This window comes from Schistocerca americana, chromosome 8 (assembly GCF_021461395.2).
Source record: "Schistocerca americana isolate TAMUIC-IGC-003095 chromosome 8, iqSchAmer2.1, whole genome shotgun sequence".
In the NCBI taxonomy this organism is placed as follows: domain Eukaryota; kingdom Metazoa; phylum Arthropoda; class Insecta; order Orthoptera; family Acrididae; genus Schistocerca; species Schistocerca americana.
Window position 1 is genome coordinate 242570098 of NC_060126.1, and position 23035 is coordinate 242593132.

Sequence of the window (23035 nt, forward strand, 5' to 3'; positions counted from 1 at the left end):
GAGGTCTCACACAAATAAAAGTAAGGACTGGTGTGGCTCAAACCCACTGACACGTATGGTCATGGAAACTTGGGATAATATGGCACGCAGATGGATCACAAATGGAGTTTGTAAGGAAAGATGATGATTATATCCAATTTCCATTATCCCTGTTTTACCTAAAAATTATGTGCCACAGTCTGTCTGCAAACCCACTGGCGTCGCAAGGAGCAGTTACAGGCTGTTCCACAAAATCATAAGCCCCTCTATAGCATGTCTTTCAAATCATTGGTGGCACTGTGTGCAGACAAGCTCTCTAGTATGTGTGCCACTAATACACAAACACTACATGGAAGTTAGTAACCAATACAACAAATGCAAATCAACAGAATCTATGTAATCCACTGAGGACTGGATTGCACAGGAAATTCTTAGTGTTCTTGTATGGTAGTTGTTGCCTTCTTCTGGGAGGGCTAAACCCACAAGTGATGCTCTCACTGTAGTTTACAGTTAGACTGTATTGCAAATTTCTGAATATTTAAATGGTATGATTATATGTGCAACAACATTGCATCAAAATGTAGATACCTCAATAGTAACCCTTTCGCCACTACAGATGTGCTCTCTGCAGTCTATTCTGAGTAGTGCTTTTGTTATAGCTGTACTACTAGCCAAATGCTGGTGCCTGTGCTGAGTGATGGCACTGTGGTCACTATGAAATACTTAACTGATTTTAAGAAAACAATTAGTGAAAAAGTATTTTTTCTGCACATCTTCAAGTTTGATAAAACTCAATACAGGACTGAATTTTTATTCATTGCATGCCATAGTTAGTGCAATGCATCAAATTAAGTAAAACATTGCTGGAAATTTTAGTGGGTTTGCAGAGGTAAAAATGCATACTGTGAACTTTGCTTCTGGTTGATTTTATTAGCTCATACATCACAATGTATGAAATGTAGCTAAGGTATCAAAATGTTTTTTAAAATTGAGAGCAGAACAATACCTCATTTCATTCTCGAGTTATTTATTTTCAAATCTAACGGATGGTCCACCCCTTTCCATCCCGGCACATTGCAGATCATGTGGTCTTAACAATCATCATATTTCATAAACGGTTCAAAATGACAAAATGTTGTTTTTTTTTGCAAATGATTGCATGCACAGAGGCATATAAGCTATATGATAAATACTCAAGAGCGAGACATTGGCAGAATGGGATGCATAAACAAGTCAATAGCAGTTCAGGAAAACCCATGGACTGCATTTAAACACATCCTCAGGACCTAGTGAGAGGTGGATCATGATGAGTTAACTTGTCCACAGCAGTTAAAGGCTTAACTATGTCACATACTGTACTCCACATTAAGCTGTATCTGCTAAGAACTCCTTCATTCACCACTGTTCTCTAACAATCAATACTTATTTCTCTCTCTCTCTCTCTCTCTCTCTCTCTCTCTCTCTCTCTCTCACACACACACACACACACACACACACACACACACACACACAGCAGGTATTTCTGAGAATGTCAGAAACCTGTTCTTAAGTTTCATTAAGGCTGAAGTTATATCTTCTCCTGAAACAGTCGAAATTTTCATGTCTAGGCTGTAACTGAAGTGTCAACAGAGCAGGAACCAATGAAGACAGTCTTACTTTGGTGTGCTAGTGGTAGGAGCGGCCTAGCCCTCCAGATGTCAAATGCTAATTGCTTTGTATTTGAATTTAATATTCAGCAACAGTTGACCCACCTGAAGTTGCTTCAAACATATACATGCACCGACTTCTATAGAGAACCGGTGTAGAGAGGAATATATTTGGTAACAGTGGATACTGCACGTCTCAATTAGACCACAGCACAGCCAGAGAGACAGGTTATCCTTATGGCCTTTAGAAATACTACAGCTTCATTTACTATAGAAGGCTCAATACTGTAACACTGCAATGCACATGGGCCAATCTATGCTGATAGTCTTACGACAAATGCTCTGATCTGAGCTAGTGGCACACATGCCATTCCATCAGCTTTCATTGTCCACAAACAAACAAAAAAATACCTCAATCTGTGGTGTGCACTTTAATGACATATTTTGTGTTCTTAATGGCATTATAGAGAATAATACTGTGTTTCATTGGACATGTCCCACTCCCTCCTGCAGTGCTTGCTGTGTACCTGCTTTCTGCTACTGGGGTACCTGCAGTGTGGCAGCTTCCATTATTGAGCACCACTGTGGACAAAATCATGGAATGTTCAATGAAAACAACATTTAATCTTGATTCCAATGTCTTGAGGGTAATCAAAATAGCAATGACTTTACCAGACATATTTCAGAGCCAACATGTTTAGAGACTCCTATTACAATAAAGGAAGTGGGGGTGTTCACATGTAGGCATCTGCAGAAATTTATTGATGAGGGAGGATAAATTGAATTTTTTTCATCCAAGTTTTTTACTTTGGATGAGTGTCATGCCAGAAGAACTAAATGTTATAGGTGACACAAAAAGCTTCAGCTCAGATTAATGATTGTTATCCCTGATGCCTGAGAATTCTGTAATGAATACTCCAGACACCATAGGAGGAGGGGGAATTCTATCTTGTGCATTTGTATGGCTCCACTTGAGTTGAAATAATGTACAGTGCTGTTACCACTCATTTCTCATTTGTGTACTGTCATGCATCTAATCATTAGTATAAAGTTCATTTTAATCAGATATATCCTTCTGGCTTTTTCTAATTTTCACTAACATAAGGAGACAGCATCCACTAACACATCAAACTCAAATTGCCTTAGGACAGTTTGAGGAATACACCACTAAAAAGACTGATTGCACTTCCTCCCAAGTCAACTTATTTTATTGAGCACATCTGGGATACCAAAAGCAAGATTCACATTCCTTAATACCAGTTTCAACAAGTCTCTATGAATGCTTTTACTGAAACTGTCCTGATCACACAAAATTACGAGTTTTGACTTAGTTGTGGATGGCAACTGGATAATCATGTATCAGTATGGCTTCCCGATGCATTCAGTATCTTGTGGAGCCCATGCCACAACATGTTGCTGTTATAATTAGGGAAAAAAGCTACAAAGTTGGTGCATTTAATTAAACTGCTCAAGAGTGTATATATTACCTTCTCAGTGTCTGGGACTTCATCCATTTTCCAGCGACCTGTATCATCCTTGGTCCAATTGACCGTCACTGTACGGATTCCGCAGACATTGCCTTTACCATCGTCAAGGAACTCCTAAGGAAAATATGTATCCATTAAAAACTTGTATTTAATCATACCTGCAAAAAATATTTTGCTGCAAACGCTTTTACTGTGTTAGTATAACGATTGCACGATAGGAAACTACAATAAATAAATAATGCAGCTTTTATATAAGCGAGCCATTAGCAGTGCAGCTACTGTAAGCCTGAAAGTTCTCCCGATTGCTAAAACTTGTGAATGCCAAATTGTTATCCTTCTGGATAACAAAGGACAAAGATTATGCAATAGGTTAAAAGAAATTGTCCTAGTTTTTAGGTGAACTATGCTACATGTGTTTCTACTGAGGGGAAACCTCTAATGTTTATGAGTCTACAGTGAGCCAACCAGATTTTTACAGAACTTCCAGTTTGCTTCTGAAGTGAAAGAAACAAAAAAATAGCTTTAAAAGCAAGGGACAATGAAATAGGAGGATAAATCTGACATTTATTGCTTGTAATTGCTGGACTAAATTAGTAACTATGAATGAAAATAAAATTTAAGGAAATACTAAATGGAAAATCAGTTTGAGTTCTAGAAAAGTGAAGGCACAACACACGCAATGTAAAACTTCTGTTTAGTGTTAAAAAGGCAAAAAACCTAGATATCTTCATAGCAAAGCACAGCACAACACAACACAACACAACACAACCTCACAACACAACACAGCACAGCACAACAATTCTTCTGTCGTACTACACATCAAATGCTTCAATTCTCCTCCACTCCAGTTTTCCCCCTGCCCATCATTCACTACCATACATGCTGTATTCCAAATATACAAGTGCATTCTCAGAAATTAAGGACTGTGTTTCATAACAGTAGACTTTTTTTGGCCAGGAATGCACTCTTTGGCAGGACTAGTCAACTTTTTATGTCGTCTTTGCTTTGTCTGTCATTGGTTATTTTGTTTCCACGGTAGCAGAATTCTCTAACTTCATCTACTTTGTGACAACCAATTTTGGTGTCAAGTTTCTCTCTATTCTCATTTCTGCTACTTTTCATAATTTTTTTGGTTATTTCCAGGTTACTCTCAGTCCATATTCTGTACTCACGAGACTGCTCATTCTATCCAACAGATCCTGTAATTATTCTTTACATTCACTGCGGGTAGCATTGTCATCAGCAAATCTTACCATTAATATCCTTTCACCCTCAGTTTTAATCCCAATCTTATACCTTTCTGTTATTTCTGTCATTGCTTCTTTGTCGTATAGACTGAATGGCAGGGGCAAAAGACTGCACCCTTGTCTTACACCCTTTTCAATCCAAGCACCTCGTTCTTCATCTTTCAATCTTACTCTTCCCTCTTGATTATTGTACATCATGTATATCACCTATATTTCCCTGTAATTTACTCCTAGTTTTTCTCAAAATTTTGGACATCGTGCACGATTTCACACTGTCAAAACATTTTTTATAGACAGACACATTCTACGAGGGTATCTTGATTTTTCTTCAGTCTTACTTCCATTATCAAACTGCCTCTAGTGCCTTTACCTTAAAGCCAAAATGATTGTCATTTTACAGATCCCAAATTTTCTTTTCCATTCTTCCGAATACTATTGTTGTACGCAGCTTTGATGCACAAGATGTTACGTTGATTGTGCAATAGTTCTCTCATTTATCTGCTCTTGCTATCTTCAGTATTGTGTAGATGATATCTTTCTGAAAGTCTGATGGTACATCCCAGTCTCTCAGAATCTACACACCAGTTGTATAATCATTTGGTTGTCATTTCCCTCCTCAATGATTTTATAAATTCTGACGATGTTATCTATCCCTTCTGCTTTATTTCATCTCAAGTCTTCCAGAACTCTTTTAAATTCTGATTAATACTTCCTTTCTGATACCAGTTTCTTCTTCTGTCAAATCATCTGACAAGTCATCCCCCTTAGAGAGCTCCAGTGTACTATTTCCACCTATCTATTCTCTCTTCTGCAGTTAACAGTGGAATTCCAATGCACTATTTAATGTTACCACCTTTGCTTTTGGAATCACTGAAGTTTATTTTGACTTTTTTATATGGTGAGTCAGTCATCCTAAAAATCATTTCTTTTTAGATTTCTTCACATTTTTCCCCGCAAGCATTTCGCCTTTGCTACCCTGCACTTTCTATTTATTTCAGTCTTAACTGATTTATATTGCTGTGCTCCCCTCACTCCTACAACCACTCCCCTCATTATAACAACCAACAGTCCTCAAAACCTTCCCATTTGACTGCCTCATCCTGTACTTCCAAAAGGCCTTTTAAATAATCAAAGTTAGAAATTCTTAGGCAAATGACGATCAAGTAGGGTCTATTGGAGTAAAGCACAGTTTCTATAGGAGTAAATTGAGTGGAAAACCCAAAAAAGGCGAGCTCATGTTAAAAAGGAAGGCAGCAGGGTTGCAGATTATTGCCAATATTGTTCAACAAAGATGCGAAGAATGAAGTGAAAGAAAATTTCCCAGACAGGGTTAGAAGTACTAAGTGAACAGATACCAGTGCTAAAGTTTGCAATAGCCTGTTCAGCAGAAAGCTCAGAAAGTTCTTCAAGTAACTATCGTGCACCAAATCTGTATGGAAGTGAAACATTAACTGTTCGAGAAGAAGAGAAGAAACTAAAAGCATCTACATGTTAAGCTACAGACACATGAACATTGCAGTTAGTAGCTATGTAGTGGTAGAAGGTATTATCAAAGGCGGCACAAGTCTAATGACTGTGAAAAGTATTTTATTTTACATCTGAATACAACTCACCTTACTAAGAGTGCTGAAACGACGCGGGTCACGCCCAAATTTCACCTGCACTTCCTCATGCCCATAATCAACCTTGAATACACGTGGGAACTGTGGCCAAGGATTATCCTTGCTTCGCCTTGCTGGTGGTTCTGGTAGTATTTCAAAGGTGGTAATTGATTTGGCACCTTGTCTAAGAGATGTTGCTATACAGTCACAGCCTGTGTCACCACCCCCTAGAGGCAAAGCCATAATACAATGTAACATATGTGGTTTGTATTATACTTAACATTTGAGAAAAATGAAAGGAAAATATTACAGTTACTGATAAGATACTTCATCGAATAAGCTTGTGTTACTTAACAGACACAAATTATAATAAAATAATCAGTCTTGATAAAAGGAGACATTTTATTTGTGGTAACCAGTTTCAGTCTTGAAACCCCATACTCATACCATAAAAACCCCTGAAATTTAACAAATTTCTATGAGAGGAAATCTGAAATTACATTATATTTTAACTATATACAGATTATGAAAACAAAATATGAAATTTTTTGTCCATCAGTGATATGCATAGACACTGAGTGGAGCTGTAGTGTATGCCAGATGGAACTCGGCAGCTGAGTAGTTCCACCCATTAATTGTATAGAAATACAATAGTGACATGCATAAAAATGTTGGAAACATATGTTATTAAAAGGATACAAATCAATATTAACTGCCAAATGCATTAAAATACCATTTGTAATAATTAGAAAGAAAGAGAAGAAAGAAAAGCGGGTTAAGATAAGAGAAACAGCCACCTATGGGCAATATGTAAAAGTAATCAGCCATAAAAGTCTTGTCACACAAAATTTTCGGAGTATGTAAAATTGATTCCATTCTTTTAGATTTCTAGAAGGCTTCTGGACACCATTTCTCATAAGCAATTTCTAATTAAATTGCCCACCTACAGAGTATTTTATCAGTTTTGTGACTGGATTCATGATTTCCTGTCAGGAAAGACTCAGTTCACGATATTTAATGGAAACTCATCGAGTAAAACAGAAGTAATATCTGGCGTTCCCCAAGGAAGCGTTGTAGGCCCTCTGCTGTTCCTGATGTAAACAAATGATTTAGGAGACAATATGAACAGTCCTCTCAGATTGTTTGCAGATGACGATGTTACTTGCCATCTTGTAAAGCCATCAGAAGATCGAAACATATAGCGAAGCAAGAAGTGCCAAATGACTCTAAATCATTAAAAATGTGAAATCATCCACAAGAGCACTAAAAGGCATCGCTATATTTCAGTTACATGAAAAATTGCACAAATCTAAAGGCTGTAAACTCAATTAAATGCTTAGAGATTACAATTACAAATACTTCAGCTGGAACAATCACACAGATAATGTGGAGAAAGCAAAACAAAGATTGTGATTTGCTGACAAAACACTTACAAAAAGTAACAGGTCTACTAAAGAGTCTGCCCTGTTCTAGAGTACTGCTGCATGGTGTGGGACCCACAGCAGATGGGAATGACGGAGGGCATAAAAAAAGGTACAAGGAAGGGCAGCTTATTTTGTATTATTGCTAAATAAGGGAGATTGTGCCACAGATATGATATACTAAGTGGGGTGTCAGTCATTAATACAAAGACTTTTTTTGCTGTGGCAGAACCTTCTTATGAAATTTCAATCACCAATTTTCTCCTCAGTGTGTGAAAATATTTTGTTAGACCTACAGAGGAATAAATGATCATCATAAAAAACAGAAATCACAGCTCACATGGAATGACTTAAATAAATGTTCATTTTTCCTGCACTGTCAGAGTGAAATGGTTGAACAGTAGATAAGTAGCTTAAAGCTGGTTCAATGAACCCACTGCCAGGCACTTAATTGTGAATTGCAGAGTTATTACATACATGTACATAATACAGGAAACAGAAACATCAGTGCAAAGATGTAATCAAAAATAATGCTGCCAGTTGCCCTGGACATGGACAGGAATGACTTTATATACATCAATATAAGCATCTGTGACTAGGGAGATGTCTCTTCAGACATGTATCATCACAAGATATTCCCAGTCAGCATCGAGACAAAGACACCAACGCTTGTCGATGTACCATAACAAAATAAGTCTATTTCTTGTCCAACAGCACAAATTATGGATGGCTATGCATTGGTCACATGTTGCAAAAATATTTACACACATTAGGGCAATACATTGACATACAAGGAAAAGAGAAAAAAAAATAAATAATCAAACAACGGAAAATCCAGGATAGGATATGAACACTATAATAAAGGATAGATTACTACACCATATAGCGGAGACGCTGAGTCACACTTAGGCACAACAAAAGGACTGTCACAAACAAGTAAGCTTTTGGCCAAAAATGCCTTCATCAGAATTACACAGAGTGTAAAAACCTCACCTATAACTATGACATCCTTATCCTTTGCAAGAAGAGCAGCTGCTGATTCTGTTGGCTGGTTACCCATTTGACGTTTCTGCCAAGCTTCCAAAAATTCCATAGCAAAGTGAATGCCGTTCAGCTGACGCCCTGGAATGGGCAAGTCACGAGGCCATGTTGCACCCATGCAAAGCAATAATGCATCATATTCTTCCAAGAGATCCTGCAGAGGAAACGAAGAATTTAAACAACAACTTTATGTTGCTCTTCATTTGATGTACTTGTATGTGCCAACTATTAATAAACACATTATTTAAGAGTACTAATCAAAAAATAGCTGACATATGTAAGTATGTTTCTGCAAACATAGGCTGTGATGAATCAGTTCCTTTGAAGGGATCAGGAGGAGCAGAGGACAAAAGGGGCTGAGGAAGTAGGGGCTCAGTAACATCAATATAGAAATATTGATGGGTTCCAATAGCACCAAAGATCTAAATTTTAAGTGTGTCAGTGAGCCACATTTCCCCAGTTATATATTCCTCATTGAGTGCCACATAGAACTTGGGAAGGCTGCATTATGAAGAGTAAATTGGTAGCCCCAACCTTGCTAAGTCCTGAAGTGTGTCAGTTTATCACAGGTAATCCTGTACAAAACTTCAGTCCTCTTTCTTTGTTTTTATTTCACTGTTTTTCTTTCTTTTCTCCACCTCCTCCTCCTCCTCCTCCTCCTCCTCCTCCTCCTCCTCCTCCTCCAAGTCCCATTATCTTGTTGTTGTACATTTGAATAGTTACAACAGTTGGTGTTCAAAGGGCCTTCTCATTAGGTGTTGAAACCATTTATGTTGGTACTCTTTCACAACTTTCCTTAAATTGCTTTAAACAAGTGATCTCCAAAATTTTTGAATGTGAATGCTTAATTTGGCTAATTAAACTTGCACCTAATACATCACTTCTGCTGTTTCTGTTCTTTTCTTTCTTTATTCAACTAGCATACAGTATTGCATGTGGATTGTGTCAAGTGGAGCAGATGAAGGGAAATAAGATGCGTGCAGCAGGAGGTAGGGGTGGGAAAGTGCAGGAGGCAGGTGGCAGATGGGAATGTAGAAGGACAGGCAGTAGGTGCACGAGATACGAATGAGAAACGTAAGTGAATTCATGCACTGCACTAAAGCGGTAACATGGGGGATTGAATTGGGAGGGCGTGGCAGGACACAAGAAAGTTTGTCATGTGGAAAGAGGATGTGGGTGTACGAGGTTATTGGAGATTGAAGCCAACAGGATTACGCGAATAAAGCATTTGTGGCCATACATAGATAGGTGTGTGTGTGTGTGTGTGTGTGTGTGTGTGTGTGTGTGTGTGTGTGTGTGTGAAGGGGGTGGGGTGGGAGGTGAAAGGACACACTCTAACCTGAAAGGGGATTCATCCAAAAACCAGTGCAGTTTTCATTCAGATTTGTTTTTTGTATATGTTGATGACTCACTGCCTTTACTATCTGATGTCATTTCTTTTGTTGTATTTCTGTATCTTTTTCCCTTAAATCTGTGATTCTGAAATAAACTGGCATTTCCCATACACATACTTCAGTTTTAATCCTGCTAGTCTACTGTTGCCATTGGTCTCATTTTATTCAGTGAAAATTTCATACTATCACTACCGTATACTTTGTTTCATTTCGTTTTATCTACTTACAAGAGATCTTTTTCATTAGCAAATACTATAGTTTATTGTTGCCCACATTTATAGATTTGTGGCTGTCCTGTTTCTGTTCTTGTGATTTTAGCCACATTAAATAAGTCGCTTGCCAATTTTTAGATATAATAGTTAATGACTATCACTTTTAATTGTGACTTAAAAGTATTAATTAAATATTGCATTAATACAAGATGATACCTTTCTAGAATCACAAATGTTCTTTCTGTCAACTACTTTGTACTATTGGTTGTATTTTTTATTAATTATGTATGCATATACTTTGTATGCATTATTTAACATTGACATGCCTGTACGTGTGGCAACTTTTTCAGTCACCTTATTAATGATTTTAGGACACACTATTAATGAAGCCTATTTCTATAGCCACAGATGTTATTTAACAGTCATACAAATCTCTATTTTTATGTTTATCCAGGGTATTCTGCACATCTACTATATTTACGTTATGAAATTCATTGATTTCACTATCACTTCTACCAAATACTGCTGTTTCACTATTGATACTTATATATTTGTAACAACTGATCCATTTATTTTGAGTTTATAATTCTCATAAATTTCCAGTCCCAGTTTTTGCACTTCCATCATTTAATATTCCTATCTCTTAAATCAGTTGCCAACTTGCTTAGTCTGCTTTTCTTGAATCTCCTAACTACTGATATCCCCCTTTTAATGTCACCAATTTTCTTATTGTTTATCAATATTAAGATTATTTTCTTTTCAACTCGCACTGTTATTAAATTCTTCATTTAAAATTTTTAGTCTTATTTATTTCAGTATGTTTTTAGACCAGGTGCTTCATTAGCCATTTTAAGAAGTATTGTCCTGCTCTATATTACCTGTTAATCACCTAATAATACTGTCTAATCTTCTTCTGAAACCATCTCAAACTTGTCTGTTTTTAGACTTAACTAAATTTTGCTAGTTTCATTCATTTCATTACATACATTTTCTTCCTTTTAAAATTTATCTCCTGAGTAATTTAATTTTACCCGTGAGAAAATAGTGGTTTGTCTCTGCACACGCCTCACCCAAAAACATCTTGTATCAATATACCAGATCACGTTTAATGCTGCAGTACCTCCCCCAAAAAAAATCTAGTATCAATATACCAGACCACTTTTTAATGCTGCAATCTATTACTGACTAAACCACCTCACTACTACCAAGTACAGGTTTTTACAGATGTGTATGAAAATATAATTAATTATTTTGGCGTTATTGAAAGCACACCGGCTCAACAGTTTTCCACTGAATATAATTAACGTTCACCAAGTGATCAAATTAATTTAGGCATTACTACTTTTCCAGTTCTAGCAGTGAGGTCTAGTTAGATTTAAATAGTACATTTATAAATTATGTTCAGTGATTCTTGAAGCAATTTATGAGACTTTTTTGCCACTTATTTCTCATACGACTAGTGCAAGAACTTTTACTATATTTCCATGGCATCTACCTGATTGATCTTTATAACAATAATTCATTCTCTAAACCAACAAGCACTTATTTTAAACCTTCTGTGCAATATTATCCGTGCACCAGTTCCAGCCTTCTTGCCTTTAGGTACACAATATATATGTTACATGCTTCTTCCCTTCAACTTTTCATCTTTCTTCATAGTTTCTGTGTTAACTAATTCGTCAAGTTTTTTTTTTTTTTTTTTTTTTTTTTTTTTTTTTTTTTATTTCAGATTTTTGCCTATTTTTTAAAATTAAAATTCCTTGAACATTCCCCACTTGTAACAGTACCTTGTTCTAAAAAGACTTGCTCCTGGTCTATTGCGATTGACACCATCAAAGTTTTTACCATTCATAGGAGCAAGATGAAGAGTATCCTGTGAACTCAATGCTTTGAAGGATAAAGGAGCATGCAGTTTAGTCACACCAAACAATGAAGGAAATGAATCAAAAGCCACTGCCTTCTGGGTAAAGTGGGGAATTTGAAAGACTACAGGGAACATGGCCTCAACAGAAAAAATATGTATGCAGGTCTAGAATCATTGGATTAGCAGGTTAATTACGGGATTATTCAGTTATAGCCTGTTTCCTATACTGGGGACATTGACAAATTCACTAAATAAATGAAGAAACAGCCACAAGGTTAAAAAAAAATACACTTGCAATAAATACGGCATTATAATTCATTTTTTCCATTACCATAAACTGAAAACATCTTAAACATAGACATCCCATCATTTTCTTGTGCAAGAAGCTCATCACATACAAATAAAGTGCAGCAACCACATGTAAATTAAATTTATGCTACTCTTGCTATAGTGCGACAGTGAAGTAATTACCTTAGCTGAAATGTCTTTGCCAACATTTATGTTGGTCTTGAACTCAACACCCTCTTGTGCCAAGAGATTGACACGGCGCTGTACAACTTCCTTTGACAATTTCATGGTTGGGATTCCATACTGGAGAAGACCACCAATGCGATCATTTCTTTCAAATACAGTCACCAGATGACCAGCCTAAGAAGAAAAAGAAATATACTTCAGTTTACTTCCTTGCTTTCATTTAACTTTTACTGTCTGACATTTATTTACACAATTTATCCAAGGACACGCTTACAAGCTGCACTTGTAAAAAACGAAGCTATATTTTGTGCTCGTTAGTAAGGGCAATACATAGACATTGATCATTTCTCTTAGTTTCAGCATCTCTCATTTCATCCATCAATCACTCACTCAATAACTTCTGGTATTTTTTATGCATATAATTCCTAGAGCGCAGCATCCTGTAGGGTCACAAAACTGTTGCCACTATTGTTCATACCCTTGTCAGAGGCACAATCACAGACAATGTCTAATTTTGCAATTTTTTGTTCTAATGGACTATTATTAAATAATTTCTTGTTTTTTCTTTCACAAGCAGTTAGTTCTGCTTCCACCACCACCACCACCACCACCACCACCACCACCGGGCCGACGGCGGTTCGTTCGCTGCATAGTATAGACTGGCCCCTGTTTCGCTTGTTGTAAGAGCCAAAGATGTTCAGAGGACAAACTGCCCAATGATGCATACACACTGTTTTCTGCCTTTTTAACAATAATTACTGTTAGTTGTTTTTCTTGACTGATTGGAGGAAGTTTTAAAGTAAAGAAATAAGACATGTTAATGAGCTCCATTGAGCAAAATTTAACATTATAGTAAAATATATTTTACATTGGCAGAATTAACATGATTAGTTTTTAGATAGTAATGACAAAAAAGAAATTAAATATTTTTCCAAGTTAGCTGTCTTTTCTAAGAATGGATTTTGTTCCCCATCACTCGCTTTTCATGCAACTCAGCTTCACTTAGTCACTTACTCACATGTAGGCAAGCAGTTGTGGGTATGACCCAACATGTGTGTGTGTGTGCCTTTCAAATGGCTAAGTGAACACGTCAGGCACCTACATCACAATGTAGACTGAAGAATAATGGTGGGCAAAAAGTACACTGTGTTCGTGCACAGCGCAACTTTGCAGCATCCAAGCGAGATCTGTATGGCTATATTCATTGCGCAGGAAACTGTCATTAGACAAGATAATATTGACCACTTTCATCAATTTTGGTCACGTGTGTCTCCAGTGCCCTTATATCACATAATGATGTAATCTTCATTTATGATACATTAAAAGACAAGAATGTGGCTAAGTTAATCTTCTGAGTTCTCTCAGTATATATTTCAGAATATTCTCTCTCTATATGGTAAAGATAACAAAGACTTTTTCATGTTGTTGATCATTTCTGTTCACTGGGTGTATATGTGGATTTGGGGGGGGGGGGGGGGGGGGGGGGGGGGGGAGGGATTTCACGGATTTTTCCCAGATTTCCGGTTAAAAATACACTTTCTCCCGGGTGAAAACATGCGTTTTCCATGTTAAGTGACAGTATATTATCCCTTATCAATCCTTTGAACGGTTCCATTTTGGAAATATCTTTGATGTGCAGCAACACATACGCTGCGTATTTTCATATTACAAAAGTATACATTGGAATTCCACCGAACACCGCACGTTACTTTCCGAATCATTGAAATCGAGATAGCGATGCGCATCTGTAAGCCAGTCATAGCCTATGTCACGTGATCTCACCAGCCGATGGCACCGGGTATTCAGAGCATAGAACACGTGATGTAGTCAGCCAACAGCAACATCACTGTTAAGTAGCACGAACACACAAACAGGGAAAGTTAGTAGTTTAAATTAATATGCATAGTGTCGCTACAATAAAAGGAAAGCTTTCGCTACAATAAAAGGAAAGCTTTCACATATAATATTTGTCTCCAAGATTAATAAGCTGCAAGACAAGCTAAGCTTTCGCTTATAATGTTTATCTTTTTTGCGCGTGTTACATTTAAGATATATCACACAAATGTGCCAGTAAAATGTTTAATAATGACATAAATGTCTGATCTTCAGGGTTCGAAATTATTCTAAATGGCCCGTCATCAAAGAGTTGATTTTTAAATGAGAGTCAAACGCTCTGTTATTTAATAAATTCATGGTACGTCACACAGTTCAACTTACGTAAAAGGATATTTACCTTGAAAGTAACGCTTTTCAAACCACCATTCACAACATTTTCCGACGACCTGTTAGAAATGGGTCCGTTTCAGCAGTTGCCAGTGAGTGCAGGTAACAGACGACACCGCGTTTGCGCAGCTATCATGACGTAGGAAGCCCATATGTATGTGTATGTGTAAAATAATAAAAGATCATACATTATGTCATAAAAGAAACAAGACATCAGAAGATACTCCAAGAGCATTGGAATTTTGTGAACCATACTAAAATGTGCACATTTAAAGTGCATACTTAAGTGCACATTCATATGGTCAGATTCCCAATGAAGTAGACCTTGACCTGATATTAAGCTTTTCAGTGTCGTTTTCAGGATGTAAATTGTCTTGGAGCACCAGTACTGTATTGTATCATGTTTGGTTCTTTATTATGGCAAAATACCATATGAGCTAGAAGATGAAAATGTACACTTGAAATGCAGCAAACAGTTGAAACTAGCCAGTACTGTGTAATTAAACATTTCGTTTAAAATACATTGAGTGCCTCCGCGGTAAAAGTTTATAAAAGTCAAATTTCTTTGGCAAACAGACAAAAATAACTCCATTGTTCTGCAAGGCGATTAATGCTTGACTGTCAGAAAAGTGGAAATAAAATAAAATCTGAAACTAGTGACATATTTTAGCCTTCCGTAATTATGTGAATGCATTTTAATTCACTTGATAGCTCCCGGCCACAGACATCCGTTTTGTTTTCATTTGACGTGAGAGTAAATGAGGGGGAAACAGCAAAATCACTAAATGTAAATATAGGTCACGTGGAGACTACCCGCTATAACTCTAACTGCTCTGCGCATCAGCCCCGGATCTACAATATTTGTGAACTGGGTCAATACTAAAAAAATCGAATTTTCAAAAATAAGCTCATCTTGTTGCACATATCTTTCTGAAAGGTCTGAAACATGTGTTCGAGGAAATGTTAAGACATATAATTTGGTCTTAAGTGTGCCAAAGTGCAGTGCCACGCCTCATCATAAAGCATTCTTCTATCGCATGTCGCTGTATTTCGCTCTGTGGAATTAAAACGTGTATAATTTTTTAATGGATGCCATCAAATTATATTCAGGATAGAAAAAAAAAAAACCACCTCGCGGTTAATAGTGGATAGGATTATTTGTAATCGGGAGAACAAGAACTCTCCAGACAATTTGCACTCTTTATTGCCTATTAGCTAATAACTCGCTGTTTCATGTGATATAAAATTAAATATAGGATACATAAAACCAATGAAGAGAAGAGATAAGCAAGAAATTACACATTTCTTCAATCCTTAGCTCCTAGCAATTTTTTTTTTCTGCCTAATCTTGCTACAGATTTACATGGCGTGCTTTCCTTTCTGTGAAAGGATCTATTACCTCTTCATTCTAACAAACAATCTTGTCATCACCAATACTGTAGCTATTCTTGCCATGGTCAAAATTTGTTTGCCGATTAACTTCACTAGCCCTGCCAGGATCACATGTTTAGTTATCCCACAATTATTTTCCAGTTAGGCACTATTACGTGTTCATACAACACTTTTCCACTTTACTTCCAAAATAGAACTTAAGCAGCTGCTAGCCGGGGACTGTGCAACTAGTCCTTACTAGTATAGCGATCTGGCCAAAAATTTTCTGTCAAAATTTCATTTTCTTGGATACACCGTGAAGATAACACATAATCTTTCTCACCTGTTATTCCTGTCAGTCGTTTATTTCCATTCTGGTAGTCTGAATCTATAGATTTCACTAGTAATTATAACAATGTTGATCATTCACAAACCCAATAAACCACATAATCAGACAGTGATTGGCATTCATCCGTTCGGCTTTACTCTGCTCAGCTCGTATAGTCCCGTCCCCTTTTGTCTGCGGAAAGTTTATTTCTAGATGCGACAAGGATTCTCCAGATACAGACATCACGCATTCAAAAATCAACTTATGATTCATTCAGAAATCAACTTAAAATGTGTTCAAAAACCAACAGAGAAGCGTTTCAAACTCATATGAATAATCGATAGATAAATATGCGCTGGCTGCTAGGTGCTTTGTGAAACAAGTTCTTTTCCTCAAGAATATGAATTTGGCACCCCCTTTTCCCGGTAGCATCTAGCTGTTTGCTGCGACTGCTTGCACAGCCAAGAGCCACATTCCTGTAGCCAGAAGCAGGAGAATCTACAACTCAAACGTGACTCAGCTGTGCATGCGCACGAGCCCGCTCTTAACTCTAAAACAAATTTAATGTAAACAGTTGTGACTTCACGCTCATCGGAGGCAATTTGTTGTTATGAAGCATTGCATAGTCTTCCTAAAGCCTTTGACACATTTTGCTGTTGGCAGACACTTGCATGAGCACTGTGTGCCGTCTTTGTATATGGCGCATTTTCTTTGCAATTTAAGTTATTTTTGTTTTTTTTTCTCTCATTATGTTTTATTGTTGAAGTATTATTCTGCAATAGCGGTATACACTAATACCCATTGTTAGAGTATCAGTTCTTACCAGTCAAAATTACAAAAATTTAACTGAAAACTAAAACAATGAAAAATTCCCGGAATTCTAAAAAATTTCCCGGGTTTTTCCCGGTTTTCTCCTGGATGAAAAAATTCCCAGGTTTTCCCAAATCTCTCTGTTGTCCCGGGGCGTATACACCCTGGTTTATATTGAAAAGAAAAGTTAAGAGAATTTTACTTAAAACTAAATAATCAACATCTATCTTGTAAGACACACTGTAAATTTAGTGGAAGGTGAGAAATAAGAAGATAATTCCCAGTGTTGAGAGTATGACTAGATTCTAGTCCACCGATAACCTTGCAAAAAAAGAAAAGGCAACTTCACAACAGTGCTAAAATGGGAACTGTTTCATGTAAATTTACTTTCAGAACTGAAGAGAGATTTGAGTATGAATTTAAGTTGGATATTATTTGACATTTGAAATTGTTACTCTTATTGTGATAGTCTTACTGTTTCAGTAAAATTAATATTGAAAAGAAGCTTTCTTGGTGTGGTTCATGTGTCGCCAGGCATGCTGACATGTTTCACACAGCCGCCATCATGGCACGAGGGCACTATCACACACACTTACGCCACTGCCAATGACATGCAAGCATAACCTCTCTGGAGCTCCAGCGGTGGGTCTACTTGAGTTCAAACTTTGACGCACAGAGCACATTTTATGTGTCTGGCATTTCATAACATTTACAGACTTTAATAATGCTCAGGGCTCACCATCTATGGAATAGTCATCATATCATTTTACTGAATGCTGACTGAAACACAAAACTTTGCATCATTTCAACATTCAAATCTACTGTTAGCAACTGACGCTGCAACTACAGCAAACAAAGTTATGTATTACTTCTAGTATTTGATGTTAGATGTAGAATAAATTAATATCTGTATTCTCTGCCCATTAACCACATGTGTTCCTCACTCATGTGTCCACTAAAGAACCACAAAGCATGCAAAGAAAGTTACAATACTTAGAAGATGAAAGTCAATTCAGGACCCATTAACAGCAGCTACAAAGAGGGAGGTGGGGGGGGGGGGGGGGGGCAAGCAAGCAACCACAGCACTTTGTATTCAGAGTGAGTGATGTGACCGTGTCAGTGGCCCTGTCTAAGTAATATTAAATCTTTAATGTAGGCTTGAAGGTTTTTGTTGCAATATTAACTATCTAACCTATCACTAGGAGGCACAGCATTTGTAATGCAGATGCCTACTGGCTTTAATTTTGGCACATCTAAATATATATTCGACACATGAAATGTGTCTACATCAGATTTTATGTAAAAAGTGTCATGCAGCTGTACGTTCCGCAATGGTGATTATTCATTGAAAAATAAAGTGATCCAGGATCAAACAGGCTACACCACACTCACACTTGAATGCAGGGCAGTAGGCACAGGTTGGTGTGATCTGAGCAGCCAAAAGAAGGTTATCATGGAACTTTATTCCATCCTAAAGCAGAACTGCTGACAGTATATTAAACGAAAGCACTGAAGCGACCTACCTTTGCAACCAATATTCAACTCAAATCTGGGCTTCCTCCCAGTTTTCCTAATTAAGATGCAAATTTTTTTTAGTATCTATCCTACCAATCTCTGTCTCCTCCCTCTTTATGTAGTACATATTCAAAACAGAAGAAAAAGAACCATAACACATTCTTCTTAAACAGGTGGAGAGAAAAATAAAGCCACAGATTAGCCTGAGTCACATGGGAATATTACCTAATAATAAGACTTCTCCCTCTGGGTTCTTTCTCAATGAAATGGCTATCATTCTAGAAATATTGGAGTGGATGAGAATCCCATATGAAGGGAATTTCTACATTCACACTGAATTTCTTGGATGTACAAGCACATTGTCAACAATCCTACAGATTTAGGGCAAAAAGATGATAGTCTGCAGAATACAATGTCACACGTGATCTATCACATCGGACCACTTCACACACTTATGGAATAGAACTATCAAATCAAGATTAGCTGACTCAGTTACAATTAACAACTGTTAGTGCAATTACATCTCAGTCATTACATTGTTTCTCCTAGCCACTGAAAGAAATGAAGTAATCCAACCCACCCCATATGACCCTACTTCTTGGCACATTGATATTCATTTCACTGTGACAGCCTTACAATGTATATTGAGTGTGGCACGCTAGTTTCAGAAAGTTATTTTAATACAGCAAATTTCATATATGGAATGAAGGAAGGCCTTCAATTTACTTTAGGTGAATCATCTGAAGCACTCTGCGAAAGTAGACACACAAGAAAATTAAGACTTTGTGGAAATAAAACTGGACAGCAGTTTCAAGGAAGTGAACAATTTAAATCAGTTTGCAACAATACAAATGCTATCTATGGTTACTCTTCACATATAACTACAGCATTTTACCTGACAGGTCACACTGTGAAACGTTCATTGTATGTATCTTATGATTTGTGTATTGAATGCTGCCTACACTGAAAATGCTATATGTTTACCATTCTGCAAAAAGTATTGCGAACAAAGGTTAATATCATATGTGACTATGAGTAGCTCCTCTGTTGCAGTTTTAACATAATAAAGTTATGAAATTATGTGTTTTCTTCAAGTATGAAAGCCTACAGAGGGCACAATACAGGAACATGGGTTTTCTGGTCAAGTCTTGCACCTGCATGATGGTTCTTCTTTGCAGCCAGCCCCCCCCCCCTTTAAAACAAATAAAATGTCTCCACCTTCAATATATAAAAATCTCAGGCTAATTTTATGTAAGAATAAACTTACTTTCTCACAAAAATTCAGTTCAAATTAAGTTAGCAATATTTCTGTAGCACGAATTCTCTGTTTCAGTCTGCCTTCATTATTATTTTGGGAGCAGAACTATTTCTGATTTCCTTCCACTCAGATGAATCATCTGTAAGTTCCACAATCCCTTTGATAGTGCAAGAATAAACTAATCTCCATTTTCACTTTCAATCAAAAGTCTCATAATTTCACTGTCAATTAACCCAACGTATGCACCCCATTTGTGATAAACTACAAACAAACAAACCATGTTTAAGAATTTGATCCACGCAATAAAAATATGAAACCTTTGTATAAAGAAGGGCTAATGGAAAATATCACACTGCCATCTAGTACTGGTCTCATTAATTACTGAGGCAGAGATGCAGTATGCACGTTGAATCATTGACAACATATACCCCCAACACCGTGAGGTGGGCTACCCAATGCCATCGCTTGAAGGATTATGATGATTTTGTGAGACAGCTATGCAGAAGGTAAATTGGTTTGATTATTAAGGAGTACAGTTAAAATGCAAACCAACCTTGTTCAGCTGATGAGCAGCTGCAAGTCCAGAGGGACCAGATCCAACAACAGCTACTTTCTTCCCAGATCGGAAAGCTGGTGGCTCAGCTCGAATCCAACCTTGCTCGAATGCATGATCAATGATTGCACACTCTATGTTCTTTATTGTCACAGGTGGTTCACTAATACCTAGCACACAAGCACCTTCACATGGTGCAGGGCACACCCTTCCAGTGAATTCTGAAATGCACGAAACAACACAGTGTTGACTGAGCTGCTATTGGTGCTGTTAATAACGATTATTGCTATTCAGGATTTAAAAGTAATTATATACAAAAATTATCTTCTACCAATTTAAATTCAAGCAACACAAAGCATCCTGACAAAACTGGAAAAAATCTATTGGATAACAATCCTATACAAAAATTTTAGTGCTAACTGGGAAAATAATGGTATTCATATCTTCATAAGGTGAAGCAGTAATTTTATCAAAAATAATTTTATCAAATGACACCAAGAGTCTTGAAAAACTCCTCTTCAAACCATTTCACATTGTTAAAAAGAAACCGCACAATTTTTGTTCTATTCAAATTCACAAAACTTGGAGAGAAAAAGAAATGGCTATGGAATCAATGAAGAATTGCAACAGACATATTCAACCATTCCTGTTACAGAATATTGCATGTACAGAAACACTTCAATGACATTTTTTAAAAAATAAAATCGAGCCACTATGAAGTAACTCTTCACCTGGGAAATTGTTGGTTTGTAGAAGTTGATTGAGAGCTTCACGCCAGTTGGACTGAAAAATTAGATCATTCCACTTTGGAATGATATTACCAAGAGGGCAGCCATGAGAGCTCTGGCAAAAAGGTACACCACATTCCATGCAGCGAGCAGCCTGCACACGCAAACCTTTACGCACGTGGGCAAAGTTGTAAATTTCCTCCCAGTCCTTCTGACGTTTTTCAGCTGGGCGGTACATACCAGTTTCTCGTTTATATTTGACAAACCCTCTGAAACAGAAATGCATTCTTAAATTGGAACACTGCTACACACACACACACACACACACACACACACACACACACACACACACACACACACACACACACACTTTCTAAAATTCATGCCAAAGAATGCGATGCTATATTCAGAAACCACTTAATGGTAGTCACATGTGTGAAACCACTTTTCAGGCCAACATACCTGAGAAGACACTACTTTTGCTCATCAGAATATTTGGTTCTCATACCAATGAGTGTCATTTACTTTGTAGGTGTATGGAAAGAAGACAAGCTGTACATGCAAATATTGGAAATCCCCTCCCCCACCCCCACTGCAAAATATAGGTAAATAAATAATCAAAATTTTTCTCTTGTCTGTGCATATTTGTAGCATTGGTGATGTTGTCATCGTCACTGTTGTCATCTTCAGTCTGAAAACTGATTTAATGTAGTTAGTCTATTCTGTGCAAGTTTTTTCACCATCTCTGCTTAACTACTGAAATTTACATAGATTTGAATCTGTTTACAGTAGTCAAGCCTTGGCCTTCACCCTTCCCCCTCATCCGCACATGCACGTTAAGCCTGGGCTACTCAAACTGACAATTTCTTGATTTTAAATGATGGGTCCCATCAACTGCCCCTTTCTTTTAATCAAGTGTGTCATAACAATCTTTTCTCCACAGTTTCATCCTTTCTTCATTAAACAATGGAAAATCATGGATGGGATTAACAATAGTATGAAAATGATAGATTGCTACTCAATACATGAGAAGCACCGAGTTGCTGACAAGCACAGTGGAAAAGACTGCTCAACATATAAGCTCTGTTGTGTGCAGCAACTATCCTTTTCATATTGTTGCTGCTTCCTCATTAGTTATTCAGTCTATCCAACTACTTTTAAAATTGTTATGTAGCACCACATGTGAAATGTTTTTATTCTGTTTTGCCTGAACTGTTAATTGACCACACTTTACTTCTGTACAGGATACCTTCAAGAAAGGCTTTGTAACACTTAAATTAATATTCAGTGTTAAAATATGTCTTGCCCAGAACTCTGTTTTGTGTAATTTATTTAGTTTCCTGTCACATATTCCTCAAGAACCATCGTCTGCATGTATCATGTGATTTTAAGATAATTCCAGTGTTTTATTCTGTTCTTATAGCACAATAAATTTCTGTATACCATACAACTTGTGCAATATCCTAGTTTCTGCAACTGCCAACCTCTCTCCGAACCACGTACCACATAGGTCATTCCTCTGTGGATGACCCAGATGCAAGACCTGTTTTATACATCCACCAGTCTTATGGTTTGTTTGATGCAGCACGTCAAGACTTTCTCCCCTGTGCTAACCTCTTCATCTCAAATTTCCACTTGCATCCAACATCCCCTATTATTTGTTGAATGTATTCCAGTCTGCCTTTCCCAACAGTTTTTACCCTCTACAGTTCTCTCTGCAACCACAGAACTTATTCCCTTATATCCTTTCATCCTGTCACTTTTCTGTTCAGTGTTTTCCAAATGTTGCTTTCTTTGCTGATTCTGTGGAGGGAACCTTCCCAATCTCTATCAGCCCACACAATTTTCAACACTTTTCTACAGCAGTGCATTTCAGATTCTTA

At 37.1% G+C, this 23035-nt stretch overlaps 1 protein-coding gene across 2 annotated transcripts in view; it reads right to left on the reverse strand.

Annotated features, from left to right (window-relative positions):
• LOC124546019 (glutamate synthase [NADH]) overlaps positions 1-23035 on the reverse strand; it is a 360968-nt gene that overhangs the window by 16103 nt on the left and 321830 nt on the right. For both annotated transcript variants that reach the window (XM_047124987.1, XM_047124986.1), the window contains 6 exons: positions 21156-21421; positions 20425-20645; positions 12364-12540; positions 8375-8576; positions 5973-6187; positions 3113-3226 (listed from right to left, as the gene is read on the reverse strand). In XM_047124987.1, the coding sequence (XP_046980943.1) occupies positions 3113-3226; positions 5973-6187; positions 8375-8576; positions 12364-12540; positions 20425-20645; positions 21156-21421 (1195 nt within the window). The remainder of the gene's footprint in view (positions 1-3112; positions 3227-5972; positions 6188-8374; positions 8577-12363; positions 12541-20424; positions 20646-21155; positions 21422-23035) is intronic.